Source organism: Podarcis filfolensis (genome assembly GCF_964270895.1).
Source record: "Podarcis filfolensis genome assembly, chromosome: 13".
NCBI lineage: Eukaryota > Metazoa > Chordata > Lepidosauria > Squamata > Lacertidae > Podarcis > Podarcis filfolensis.
The window spans coordinates 9,758,913-9,773,068 of NC_139615.1; the positions used below are offsets into that span (position 1 = coordinate 9,758,913).

The 14,156-nt window shown below is 47.4% G+C and overlaps 2 protein-coding genes across 2 annotated transcripts; both read right to left on the reverse strand.

Annotated features, from left to right (window-relative positions):
- Positions 1 to 4,163: 4,163 nt before the first annotated feature.
- Positions 4,164 to 5,105, reverse strand: LOC310747148 (olfactory receptor 10S1-like; the record flags this gene model as incomplete). The annotated part of the gene is made up of 1 exon (XM_083581500.1): positions 4,164 to 5,105. The coding sequence occupies one exon, from the start codon at positions 5,103 to 5,105 to the stop codon at positions 4,164 to 4,166; it is 942 nt and encodes a 313-aa protein (XP_083437626.1).
- Positions 5,106 to 9,748: 4,643 nt separating this feature from the next.
- Positions 9,749 to 10,690, reverse strand: LOC310747147 (olfactory receptor 10S1-like; the record flags this gene model as incomplete). Its single annotated transcript, XM_083581499.1, has 1 exon — positions 9,749 to 10,690. The coding sequence occupies one exon, from the start codon at positions 10,688 to 10,690 to the stop codon at positions 9,749 to 9,751; it is 942 nt and encodes a 313-aa protein (XP_083437625.1).
- Positions 10,691 to 14,156: the final 3,466 nt, after the last annotated feature.

Consider the following 14,156-nt stretch of genomic DNA (forward strand, 5'->3'; position numbering starts at 1 on the left):
ACTTCTCGCAATGAGGGAACTGCCAGAAGGCATTGATATTATTATGAGGTCTGGGGGTGGTAGGCTGCATGCCTGAGCCCCCTTTTTATTCCTGGATCCAGCATGGAGACAATTCCTGGAATAGCCAGGCTAGCTTCCTGGTGAGGTAATAGCCCCTAAGTATGGGTCACCAAGATAAAAAAAAAAGGAAGTGCCTGACAGCAAATGGGTGAGCATAGGTGTAGGGTGCCGGGAGCTCTCGGGGCTCCAGCCTCCACAATATTCTCCATGAAGGGGCCGGGCACCAAGCAGGCCGACGTCAGATATTCGTGCATGACCCTGGCACAAAAACGATATATACAGCATGTAGGCAAAACTGCAGTTGACCTACGCACAAGTTTTAGAAACAGCAGATCAGCAATTGTGATGAAAATAATAATAATGGAGCAACTTGTTGCTAAACACTTTAATTCTGAGAACTGTAGCCTGTCGGACTTATCAATAATTGCTATAGAGATGCCAACAAAGAGGGAGAACATCTGGATTAACATGCTAGACATATTAACACCACACGGCTTCAACCTGGAGGATAGTATCAGCATGTTCTTCAGCTCAGTGGATTGAAGGACTTCTGAGCTTTCCATTCCAAAAGTTCAGTACATACTATTTTGGAAACAGCATCATTTGTATTGGAACAACAGAGAGAGAGAGAGAGAGAGAGAGAGAGAGAGAGAGAGAGAGAGAGAGAGACTACAATATTTCTTTTCTGTGATCCAGTTATGGCTCAAAGCTAATGTTTACTAAGTATTCAAGTGCCTGACATTAGGAACGTTGATAAAGAGGATTTATTTGACAACAATCCAATTTCAACTTGTATTTCTGCAGTTGCTAAGGGAAAGAGTTTCCATGTTAACTTCTGATCCTCCACGGAGCTCATTAGAGGCACCCACAGGGATTTCCCAGCTCCGAACTTTGCTGAATCCTTAATTGTCTCATTTGGTGCTAATGGCTTTGGGGTCATGCAATTCCCTCTGTCTAATTAAACAGCGCCTGTAATTAGAGCCCTCCCCGGTGTCTAGTTAGGCAAGGCCTTGGGAGCGACACCAGTGTTTGAATGCTTAAGGAGAGAATTCAATGCCCCGTGCAATTTATGGTACAGCCGAAATGGAGGCGAGCCAAAGTCAAATCAAACAGTTTGAACTCCTGCCGTTCCCTCCTGGCCAATTACAGTGTTAACAGGTAACAATAGGTATATTCGAGAGGCAGCTGCGTGGTTCCTATGCTTCGTGCACTCTCTGCAAGCAAGCAGTGGATTTAATGTTCCAATTACACCAATCAGAGAGGTCACTCGATTGACTTCATTAGCACGGCAACCGCACGGAATTCCTTCCCCCTGTGGGTTTCGCTCTCCAATGAAATGAGCAAACGCTAAGCAGATGCTGAGGAGAGGGGAAAGGGTATCGTGTAACATTTCCGAAGCAAATGGACTAGGGAGGCATGCTGGGGAATGAAAAACAAATGCCTTTGCTTCTCTTGGAAATGCTGCTGGCTCAGTAGCTCAGAGGTAGGGCCTCTACCTTGTATTCAGGAGGTCACAGGTTCAATCCCCTGTGGGAAGGGCTGGGAGAGGTCCCCCCCTCAAACTCTGGAAAGTCTCTGCCAGAGAAGATACTGAGCGAGGTGAACCAGTGGTCTGACTCAGTGTACGGCAGCATCATGTGTTCCCATGTGCTGGCATGCTTAAGGGATAAAACTAGTGAGGAAACAGGAAATAGAAATATTCCAGGATAAGAGCATTGGAAAAACCCTGGTGGATCAAGCCAATCGAGTAGTCTAGCAACATCTTCTCTCAGCAAGCCAACCAAATGACTATGGGAAACCTGCAAGCAGAAACTGATCACAATACCATTCTTGCCACCTTTGATTCTCTGCAACTGCCAATCAGGGGCATCTGACAATGGAGTCAGGGGCTTCTTACCCATGGACGTTATTTGCGCGGGGCACCGGGACTGAGTGTCCGGGAAGGAGAGTCAGGGCGCGCTCCCTTCTCCACTCTGGGGCAGCCCGCTCCTCTCCTCTCAGGGCACTTCCTGGTGTCCCCTCCCACCGGGGCTGCCTGGGTGCCTGATGGGCGTGATCAGGGGTGGGCACGGGGCGCCCCTCTCTGGCCACGTCGCTGCCTGCGTGCCTCCCTGTGGAGTCTGCAAGCGGAGCAAGGAAGTGCCCTGTGCGATCCTGGTGCTGAGCGAGGATGGCACAGCTGGCCAACCACCTGATCTGCTTGCTAGCCCTCTTGTGGCACAGACTGCCCCAGATGGGGGCAGGTAAGGGGCACCAGGCTCTTAGAGGGAGGCTTCGCGGGAGGCCATCTGGGCTGCGATCCCGGCGCCTCTTACGTGCAGTGCCGAGCGTGTGTTGGACCACACGATGTAAACAAGCCAGACAGAAGTCCACAACTCTGGGGAACGGGGGGGGGGGGGGCAGAGAGATATTTGCCCTGTAAGGAATAGACCATTGTGGTTAGGAGCCATTGATCCTCCATGGATTTGTTTAATTCTCCTTTAAAACCATTTAAGTTCGTGGCCAGTGCTACCTGTTTGAAAAAGGCAGGGTCAACCCATCCATGAGGCACCCAGGGATGGCTGTAGGCAGGATTTCTGAATCAAAGAGAGTTGGGACAGGATTACCTTCGGGGTCCCTTCCAACCCCACAAATCTGTGATCCTCACAGGCCTCTTGTGAGATCTATGATCTATGATCCTCACAGGCCTCTTGTGAGATCTCGCCAGAACCTGGACGCTGCTGTCACAGTCACGTGACACCAGTGAGTGAGGTCCCATCTGCACTCTACATTTAAAGCCATGCCAGACGTTTGGCTTCCAAAAATCATTCAAAAACCGGAACACTCACTTCCAGGTTTTGATCATCCGGGAGGCGATTTGTTCGGGAACCAAGGTACGACTGTAAACATAGCACATACCACTTACACTAGTCATGGCTTCCCCCAAAGAATTCTGGGAGCTGTAATTTGTTAAGAGCTGTTAACAGCCTGCTCCCCTCACAAAAACAATTCTCAAGGTTCCCTGTGAAGAGGAATTTATTTTAAAACTATTGCAACCATCATAGTTTGGTGAGTGGAATGGGAATAAACTTCCATGTGTAGGCAGCCTTATATCTGGGCTCTTAACTGGCTTCAAATTGTCTTTTTGCTTGCAAATCATGTCTTAAGGGCATATTTGTGTCTGAATAAGTATTAACCATCACAAAAGAATGGCCAGACTGCCCAGGTAATTAAATCAGTGACCATTATCAGGTATCCTGGCAGGCAGGATTTCTGCTGTAGACTGCCTCCTTCTGTGATGTATGTATCCTCTTTTGGGGTGGTGGTCTTGGGCTACAGGGTGAGCAGTTTCAAACGTCTATATAAGGGCTTGTGCACCATTGTTCAGGGTTCTCCTCCCTCCTGCATGGGGTGAGTGGGGATCCTGTTGCAACAGTTCTTTGAATAAAGATCAGGCTTACTAGCCACTTTGCTTCTCAATATACTCTGGTTGGCCTCTGCTATTTTCTCCTACCGATAGGGAACCCACTTAAGGACTCTATATGGGCTCCGTATAGAGAAAGGGAACAGTTTTTCTTATGACAATTATATGACAGTTGGGCCATCCAAGATTTGTTGTTCTGCAAATTTCTGCCTCTGGTCATGCCTCCCACTTGCATGTGTCCCAAACAAGGTTGCACAAAAGGGGCTGTGGCCCTCTTATTGGAACCAAATTCAGAACACTGTCCCTCCCAAGCCAATAAAGAAACCGCAGGCAGAAAGGTAAAAAGAGTTTACTCAAGGCTGTAGCAGTGAGTCTTGGCAAGATATCTCCAAAAGACTGAGTGTAGAGCACACAAAGCACAAAGTAGTTATACAGTTGTAGCAAGCACACAACTGCATGATTTCCTGCGTCACCTGTGGCTAGGAATGCATGCTTAAGTCAGGTATTCGTCTACTTGGCTACAGAAAAGTTACTTCCTGACCCTCCCTTATCTCGAGCTCAGGTGTAACTGGGCTTGTAGCTCCAAATGTGGGGACATCTTGCAGTTCTGACAGTGGGAACATGTTTCTGCAGACTCAACACTGTTGTGCTCCTAAACCTGTGCAGAGCTTATTCGCCCTGTGGAATCTGATCTCCCAAACTATCGTTCCTGAGAAGCGGCATGCCTGTCGAACAATTTCCTCAATGCCCTTTCCACTTCCTTATTCCTCAGTGTGTATATGAATGGGTTCAACATGGGAGTGATCATGGTTTGGAACACAGCCAGTGCCCCATAGGTGGAGGCACTTGAAGATGGACGCAAATATATAAAGACTGGAGGCGCATACTGGAGCAGCACCACAGTAAGGTGAGCACTGCAAGTGGAGAAGGCCCGCCGCCTCCCCTCTATTGTTCGGATTTTCAAAATGGCGGATGCTATGTAGGCGTAGGAGATACATATGAGCACAAAGCAGCCGGCAGCCACAGCGCCAATGTTGGCCAGTGTGACGACATGATTCACGGCAGTGTCGGCACAGGCTAGTTTGAGCACTGGTGGTATGTCACAAAAGAAGTAGTCCACTTGGTTGGGACCACAGTAGGGCAGACGGAACGTCAGGCTGGTATGGATAGCAGCGTGAAAGGAACCAGTGAGCCAGGTCCCAGCTGTGAGACCAGAGCAGACCCTCCTGTTCATGAGTGTACTGTAGTTCAGCGGGCGGCAGATGGCAAGGTAGCGGTCATAAGCCATGACAGTGAAAAGGAAGCACTCGGCGCTCGCCAAAAAGTGGTAGGAATAGAGCTGGACGATGCAGCCTCCAAAGGAGATGGTTCTGTAGCTGGACCTTAGGAAGCCCATCAAGACTTTGGGCACTGTGACAGAGGAGAGACAGGTTTCTATGACAGAGAGGTGGCAAAGGAAGAAGTACATGGGGAGACTATGGAGCTGAGGTTCAAACAAGATGGTGATCAGAATGAGGAGGTTCCCCAGGACAGTCAACGTGTAGATGGCCAAGAAGATGAAGAAGAAGAGAAGGGGGAGTTCGGCTGTGTTTGGCAGCACGCCCAGGACAAAGACCCTCACAGTTTGGTTGGCAGGGTCCATCTGATAGCACAGGAGACAAGGAACAAAGCAAGCAATCAGAACCGAAGGACAAGACAGGATCACAGGATACCCGAAGGATGCAACAACATGCCCAGACCTTGAACAATTCTTAACTGAAACAGACTGCCTTCTCCTTCTTGACCCAGCCTGGGTGGGTATACTCAGTCCAAGGTTTGAGGATATTAAATTATCTAGGCAGCAGTTGCAACATGCAATTCAGTGGCTCACTGCATGGGACAGCAGCACATATACACTAAGGTTGGCAGTCTGAGCCCTGCAGCTTCTAACAAGAAGAAAAGTAAATTAGTCATTCAAAGGAAGAAAAGGAAAAAAAATTGTCAGGCTCATTGCATTTTCTCTGTCTTTGTCTCAGCCTCTGCTCTTCACACATTCCCTCTACGTGTGGAAATGCCTACAGGTTTGCATTTAAATGATAGTCTCACAACCTAAAACTTGGAGAGTATGCTATGGGGAGGCCACAAGCAGGACCTGAGTGCAGCAGCACTCTTCTCTCCTGCAGCTCCCAGCAACTGGAATTCAGGAAGAGATATTGTTAGGAGAACCTGACCTCCAGTGTTGTTTAGGTACTTGAACCATCATCTAGAGAGCTTCCCAGAAGGAGAATACACACATATCTTAATAGAAGCATAGCTTCTGCATTCAGGTACACTCACCTCCTGTAAAGCTGCAGTGCTATGTTGAATGTAGGCATTGTTTTCAATGTGGCACAGTTCCTGAGTGTCCACCAGTCTATATACTTGCACAGTCCAAACCACAGGGGGAAGGATATGCTCCGGAGGGGCCTGAGAGGGCTTTGGCTGATGCCCAGGGGATATCAGGAATGCTCCCTCCTTCACTGGATAACCCCAAGTACAGTGAGACAGGGAGGAAAACTCCCATTTCAGTGGGAGCGGTTGATGCTGAAGGTTTCACTGACTCATCATAATAATTTTTTAACCATAGGAAACTAATGGGCAAGGAGAAAGTCTAGCCAGCAACTATCTCCCTGACTCAATCCATGTGCATTGAGCTCTTTGTGGGGCTGAGTAGTGGCAGACCTTGGCACCTCAAATTTCAGCAGCACTCTGTGTGATGCCAAAATTCAGTGTGCCCCCCCTTCCCTTCCATTCTACATCCCAGTTGTGGCGCTCGCAAGGCTCTGTGCCCAGTTCGAAAAACCGGGCATGTTTCCTTAAACCCATCTCTGGGCTGAGGAGCATTCAGCATCTGTTCCCCCTCCTCTCAATTTGAAATGATACAACCTTGAAATGAGAGGATGCAGTTCGGTTATATCCGGAACTGTACTTGCCAAAACTGCTTGCTCTGCTCCCCCCCCCTACGCATGCGCACCAGACCAAGAACAATGGAACATGCTGTTGGGTTTCCGAAGACCAGTTTTGAAATCTCCAAATTCCATAGTGCTTCTTGTGTGAGGCTCTTAATTTATAAAGCCCTGTGCAAGTTGGGTCCGGGATAGCTTAAGAACTCCCTGAGCCAGTGTGGTATAGTGGTTAAGAGTGGTAGACTCGTAATCTGGTGAACCAGGTTTTCATCCCCGCTCCTCCACATGCAGCTGCTGGGTGACCTTGGGCTAGTCACACTTCTTTGAAGTCTCTCAGCCCCACTCACCTCACAGAGTGTTTGTTGTGGGAGAGGAAGGGAAAGGAGATTGTTAGCCGCTTTGAGACTCCTTCGGGTAGTGATAAAGCGGGATATCAAATCCAAACTCTTCTTCTTCTTATCTTCCTACCTCAGTCATTGAGATTACCCAGAGGGCATGGTTGTCATTCCTTACGCTACAGACTTCAATCAGAAGTCGGGCATGTAGGCCTCACTTGCACTGTACATTTAAAGTGATATCAAAGCACTTTAAACAGCCATGGCTTCGCCCAAAGAATCATGGGAATTCTGCTTTATTGAAGGTGCTGAGCATTGTTAGAAGACCCCTATTGCCCTCAGAGAGCTACCATTCCCAGAGTGCTTTAGTAGTTTGGATTTGATATCCCGCTTTATCACTACCCGAAGGAGTCTCAAAGCGGCTAACATTCTCCTTTCCCTTCCTCCCCCACAACAAACACTCTGTGAGGTGAGTGGGGCTGAGAGACTTCAGAAAAGTGTGGCTAGCCCAAGGTCACCCAGCAGCTGCATGTGGAGGAGTGGGGACGCGAACCCGGTTCCCCAGATTACGAGACTACCGCTCTTAACCACTACACCACACTAGCTCTTTAACACTCAATTCCTCAATCCCTCTTCTCATGGACTGCTGAGGATTGTAACTGGGAGAGGAAAGGGGGTTTCCTACCAACTCTCAGTTCCTTGAGGAACTAGAGTTCCCAGGATTCTTTGGAGGAAGGCAAGGCAGTTTAAAGTGGTATCATACTGCTTGAAATGTATAGTGCAGATTGAACTGGCGGCCATTGGATGAAGGAATCAAACTCAGACTATGTATCTATATATCTCAAATCGGAACAGAGTGGAAAGCAGGAAAGTGTTATAAATTAGGTGTCATGCAGGACTAAACAAGCTAGGATGCATATCCAAACAAGTGACACACACTCTGTTAAGTATAATTGTTTAATTCACACTGAAATAGAAATTGCTTGTATGTATATTACTAAAGGTTTAACATTAGAAAATTCCATTGGAGTATACTAAGCTAGAAGAGTGGTCTCTAAGCTTCTAACTGAGTTGATTATTAACTGTTGATGTTCTCTGCTAGCTCTCACATGAATGTTTAACCTTAGAACACATGTGATTAATGTATTTAATTGCAAATCTCCATTTTGAAACAGTTGCCTCTTGGGTTTTTGTTCCTGGGCAGTCAGAAAGCCTCTTCAGGAACTGCTTAGCTTTAGACTGGATGCAGGCTAATGGAAGCTATGGAAGAGACAGAGCTTTGGTTTATTGCCCTGATCATAATTATGTTATATATTTAAGAAGAGAAGCCTATGCTTGGATAAGAATATGCTTTATGGAATTATTTGGATGTATCATTGATTGTTTTTGTACCTATTTTGAAGACGTTCTGGTTAGTAAAGCTTTGAATCATAATGATGGGTCTGGACAATTTTTAATCCCAAAGGAATGAGCTTTTATATAGCCAATTGCTTCATGCATGCACAATATTAATATGCGCTATACCGCCTGAAATGACTGTCTCCCAGCCTGATATGGAGATGCCTGGGATTCAGCCTAGGAACTTCCACTAAGCTATGAAGCCACATTCTGTAGGATGCTGTCAGAGGCTCCCAGCCGTTTGCCCCAGGAAAGTATAAAGACAGGGGAAGGTTCTTACCATTTTTTTATTCAATAATTACAGAGAGAGGCTAGAGAACCCAGCCTCTTGGATAATGGTGTTGTCCCGAGTGAATCTCCACCCTCCGTCTCTCCCACTTCTTCATTCGTCACTTCCATGGGTGCTGCTACATGCCCTCTGTCTTTGAGCTCTTTGCTCTCCTACTTTTAAGGCTCACCGGGTTCTGGGAGAGGGGGGTCTGGAAGGCTTTCCAATGACACCGTGCCCGTCAGCTGTTGCCTCGCATCCTCCTCCTCCTCTCCCATTATCTCCCAACTTTTCCCCTCATCTCCCAACTTATCTCCCAACTTTTTCCCTCATCTGCCTCTGAGCTGTGACCTCTGGGTTGCAAATCTAAACTGCCTTCCTCTTCCTCCTCCCTGGAAGGGTCAGGCTGAGGAGGTGGTCTCTGCCATTCCCCCTCTGCCCAGTCCCTGACACATTCACACCATGCATTTAAAGCACCATGGTACCACTTACACCAGTCATGCCGTCCCCCAAAAAATTCTAGGAGCTGTAGTTTGTTAAGGGTGCTAACCCCTGTTCCTCTCACAAAACCTACAGTTCCCAGGATTCCCTAGGAAGACAGGGTGTTGTAAAAACTATTGCAACAACTGTAGTTTGGTGAGGGGAACAGGAATAAACTGCTGTGTGATTGCAGCCTTAACCTTGAGCACTTAGGTAAAGGGGTAAAGGGGACCCCTGACCATTAAGTCCAGTCGTGACCGAGTCTGGGGTTGCAGCGCTCATCTCGCTTTATTGGCCGAGGGAGCCGGTGTACAGTTTCCGGGTCATGTGGCCAGCATGACTAAGCTGCGTCTGGAGAACCAGAGCAGCACATGGAAATGCCGTTTACCTTCCCACGAGAGCGGTACCTATTTATCTACTTGCACTTTGACATGCTTTCGAACTGCTAGGTTGGCAGGAGCAGGGACCGAGCAATGGGAACTCACCCCGTTGTGGGGATTCGAACTGACTTCAAATTAGGCAATTGTGGACACACACACATCTCAGGAATCTCACTATGATGTTTCAGATATGGCTTTTGCTTCAGATCCTAGCAACACCTATAAAGAGAAGGCATACCACAGCTAAGAGTAAGAGTAAGAACATTCAAATCACTCACTACTATATAGTATGAAAGTTGGACCGCTCAGGTTCTGTTGCTCTACGTGTTTTTGCCTCTGGTCATGCCACCACTGGTATGTGTCCCTAAGAGGTTTTCACAGATGGGACTGTGGCCCACATGTTGAAAATGGTTCCCCAACCCCTCTTCTATCCCAGTCCAATAAATCTCCTCCTAAATTTGTGCAGAGCTTATCCACCCTGTGGAATCTGACTGCCCAAACTATCGTTCCTGAGAAGCGATATGTCTCTTGAATGATTTCCTCAATGCCCTTTTCACTTCCTTGTTCCGCAATGTGTATATGAACGGGTTCAGCATAGGAGTGATGATGGTGTAGAAAACAGCCAGAGTCCCATAGGTGGAGGCACTTGAAGATGGACGCAAGTATATAAAGACTGGAGGTCCGTAGTAGAGCAGCACCACTGTAAGGTGAGCACTGCAAGTGGAGAAGGCCCGGCACCTTCCCTCTGTTGTTCGGATTTTCAAAATGGCGGATGCTATGTAGGCATAGGAGATACATATGAGCACAAAGCAGCCGGCAGCCACAGTGCCAATGTTGGCCAGTATGACGGCATGGTTCACAGCTGTGTCGGCACAGGCTAGTTTGAGCACTGGTGGTATGTCACAAAAGAAGTAGTCCACTTGGTTGGGACCACAGTAGGGCAGACGGAACGTCAGGCTGGTATGGATAGCAGCATGAAAGGAACCAGTGAGCCAGATCCCAGCTGTGAGACCAGAGCAGACCCTCCTGTTCATGAGTGTACTGTAGTTCAGCGGGCGGCAGATGGCAAGGTAGCGGTCATAAGCCATGACGGTGTAAAGGAAGCACTCGGTGCTTGCCAAAAAGTGGAAGGCATAGAGCTGGACAATGCAGCCTCCAAAGGAGATGGTTCTGTAGCTGGACCTTAGGAAGCCCATCAAGACTTTGGGCACTGTGACAGAGGAGAGACAGGTGTCTAGGAATGAGAGGTGGCAAAGGAAGAAGTACATGGGGAGACTATGGAGCTGGGGTTTGAACAAGATGGTGATCAGGATGAGGAGGTTCCCTATCACAGTCAGCATGTAGATAACCAAGAAGATGAAGAAGAAGAGAAGGGGGAGTTCGGCTGTGTTTGGCAGCACGCCCAGAACAAAGACCGTCACAGTTTGGTTGGCAGGGTCCATCTGATAGCACAGGAGGCAAGGAACAAAGCGAGTAATCTGAACCAAAGGGCAAGACAAGATCAAAGGATAACCAAAGGATGTGCGAACATGCAAGTTGCAGCATGCAGTTCAGTGGCTCACCACAAGGGAAGTTACATATATACACAAAGGTTGGCAGTATGAGCCCTGCAGGCCCTAATAGGAAGAAAAGTAATTTAGGCATTCAAATGTTGAAAGAAAATAATAATTGTCAGGCTAGTTTCATTTACTCTGTCTCTGTCTCTTTCTTTATCCATTCCTTCTCCCTCTCCCTCCCTCCCTCTCCTTCTTTTTCTCTTTTAAGTGCCATGGGTATTTATTGCTTACCCTGATGACTAGGTTCCACCTTCACTGTTGGAGGAAGTATCCTTCTGAATTCCACTTGCTTGGAATCACAAGTAGGGAGAAGTGCTGCTGCACGGAAGTCCTTGCTTCCTAAGCTTCTCTTAGGCATCTACTAACTTGGCCACCATCATATCAGGATGCAGGACTAGAATTTGACATTTGGCTATTTTTACAAAAACAACGAAACCTCAAACTCAAAATTTAAAATAAGATGTCACATTTCCTTGATGGATATCAAAGCTTTGAGGTTTAAAAGTGAACTTCCTGAATTTCCAGGAATTTCCCTAGATTTCATCAGTGTTTATAACGTTGTAAAATAAAAGTCAATTTTAGAAGAATTAAATTCTCTGAAGTTTTGGAGGGGGACACTTTCTTCCCTTTGTCACAGCTGTTTTTTACAGATCTCTGTCTGCAAGCTCCCAGCACATTTTCCGGACATGCATACAATGGGAACAAGCATTGCTTTCTACTGAACTAGCTTGCTGCTAGTCTGGATTCGTTTTAATTTTGAAAAATCATTTTAAAACATAAGACCATCCAAAGGCCTATCTGGTCCAGCATTTTGTTCTTACAGTCAACTGGAGGCCTACGAGACCTGAGTGCAGCAGCACTCTTCTCTCCTGTAGCTTCCAGCAACTGAAATTCAGAAAGAGATGTTCTAGCAAAACCTGCTCCCCAATGCTGTTCAAGGAATGAACCACCCAGAAGGATATGTGCATATCTTAATAGAAGCATAACTTTTGCATTCAGATATTCTCACCTCCTGTAAACCTGCAGTGTGATGATGAATATAGACATTGTTTTCAGTGTGGCACAGTTCTCGAGTGTCCACCAGCCTATATACTTGCACAGTCCAAACCACAGCCTTCTAGGGGAGGGATACACTCCATGGGGGCCTGAGAGGGCCTTGGCTGATGCCCAGGGAGTATCAGGGATGGTCCCACCATTACAGGGGCAATCTCGTCGCTCTCTTCCTTTTGCCCAACGCAACTGACACAGCAACATTGTGCCGCTGATATCGGCAAGGGCATAACCAGCTAGGACAAATATAACCTCTGGGTATTCCTCTGAGTATTCTAGCACGATCACTTCATTAATTCCCCCTGTTGAGAGACAGACACTTCCTTTTCCTAGCAAACACAGGGGAGGGAGAACTTTTACATAGCAAAAGCTACATTCCCTCTGGGTCTACAGGGGCCATACTCCAGTTGTGGGTGGGGCCAAAGGCAAAAGTCGACACAGCCATGGATGTGAGTTTTACCTTTGTACAATAAGTTACATGCTTGTATGCCTCTCTATATCCTATTAGGCTGTCTGACGTTATGATCTTTTATTATGTTTTAATCATTGATGCTCTGTAATGTGTTTTTGGGACGCGGGTGGCGCTGTGGGTTAAACCACAGAGCCTAGGACATGCCGATCAGAAGGTCAGCGGTTCGAATCCTTGTGATGGAGTGAGCTCCCGTTGCTCGGTCCCTGCTCCTGCCAACCTAGCAGTTTGAAAGCACATCAAAGTGCAAGTAGATAAATAGGTACTGCTCCGGCGGGAAGGTAAACAGCGTTTCTGTGCGCTGCTCTGGTTCTCCAGAAGCGGCTTAGCCATGCTGGACACATGACCCAGAAGCTGTACGCCGACTCCCTCGGCCAATAAAGTGAGATGAGCACCGCAACCCCAGAGTCGGTCACGACTGGACCTAATGGTCAGGGGTCCCTTTACCTTTACCTTTACCTTTACCTTTTAATGTGTTTTTAATGTGGTACACTGCCCTGGGATCATCTGATAAAGGGTGAAATATAAATTGTAAGCATCATCATCAACAACATCATGCTTAAGCCATGAAGACACAACGATAGACTCCAACTTTGATGACTTTAGATTAGAGAGATTCATGGAGGATAAGGTTATCAGTGGTCACAAACCCTGATGGCTATGTTTTATCTCTACTGTATGAATCTTAATTCCAGCTGCTGGAAAGCACAGGAGGGGAAAATGATGTTGCACTCAGGCCCTCCTTGAAAACTTCCCATGGGCATCTGGGTGGCCACTGTGAAATCAGGATGCTGGGCTAGATGAAACTCTGCCTGAACCAGCAGGGCTCTCATTGTATTCTCCATTCAGGCAAGCAAGGAGCATTGTCAGAGCTCCCTGTCACATTCCAACCAGGCAAGAGGAGAGTATGAAGTAGAGCTGATCAGGGGTGTGGCTTGGGAAAGGGTGTGTGGCCTAGACACATGGGCAGAGGAGGGAGGGAGGGCACCCACCTGTCCTGTTCCAGAACTGAACTACCTGCAACACGATTGGTCAGTTCACGGAAGCCATACCTATCACTCAGGTTCCAATTACATGTTCCAATACCCTAAAAGACCAGGAATGTATGCAACAGCAGCAAGGATGCTACTAGCCCAAAGGTGGAGAGAGCCAACAGTTCTGACCAAGTGCACCTAGTGCAAAATGCAGTTGCTGGACAGCTAACAAGGCAGAATTCAACAATAATGTTATGGTGCTGCTGAAAGAATTGCAACGGCTGCTAACACTGGAGAGCCAGTGTGGTGTAGTGGTTAAGAGCGGTAGATTTGTAATCTGGGGAACTGGGTTCGCGTCTCCGCTCCTCCACATGCAGCTGCTGGGTGACCTTGGGCTAGTCACACTTCTTTGAAGTCTCTCAGCCCCACTCACCTCACAGAGTGTTTGTTGTGGGGGAAGAAGGGAAGGAGAATGTTAGCCGCTTTGAGACTCCTTCGGGTAGTGATAAAGCGGGATATCAAATCCAAACTCTTCTTCTTCTTCTTCTTGTTCCAGAACTGAACTACCTGCAACACGATTGGTCAGTTCACAGAAGCTACACCTATCACTCAGTCAGGTTGCCAGTTGCATTGCTAGAATGCGCTACAATGTTACCCAAGTGACCCCAGTGAGCATCTCAGTTTCAAATATTCTGATTATTTCTACTTTTAGTTAAGTATTTTTATTTATTTACTTGATTTAAGGGGGCGGAGGATTGCATTTGGTCCCGGGACCCGAGGTTCCCACCCTACTATAACATTTACCAGGGAGTAAGTCCTGTACTTCTCTACCACCACCTCCACAAACCCCTTCATTTGT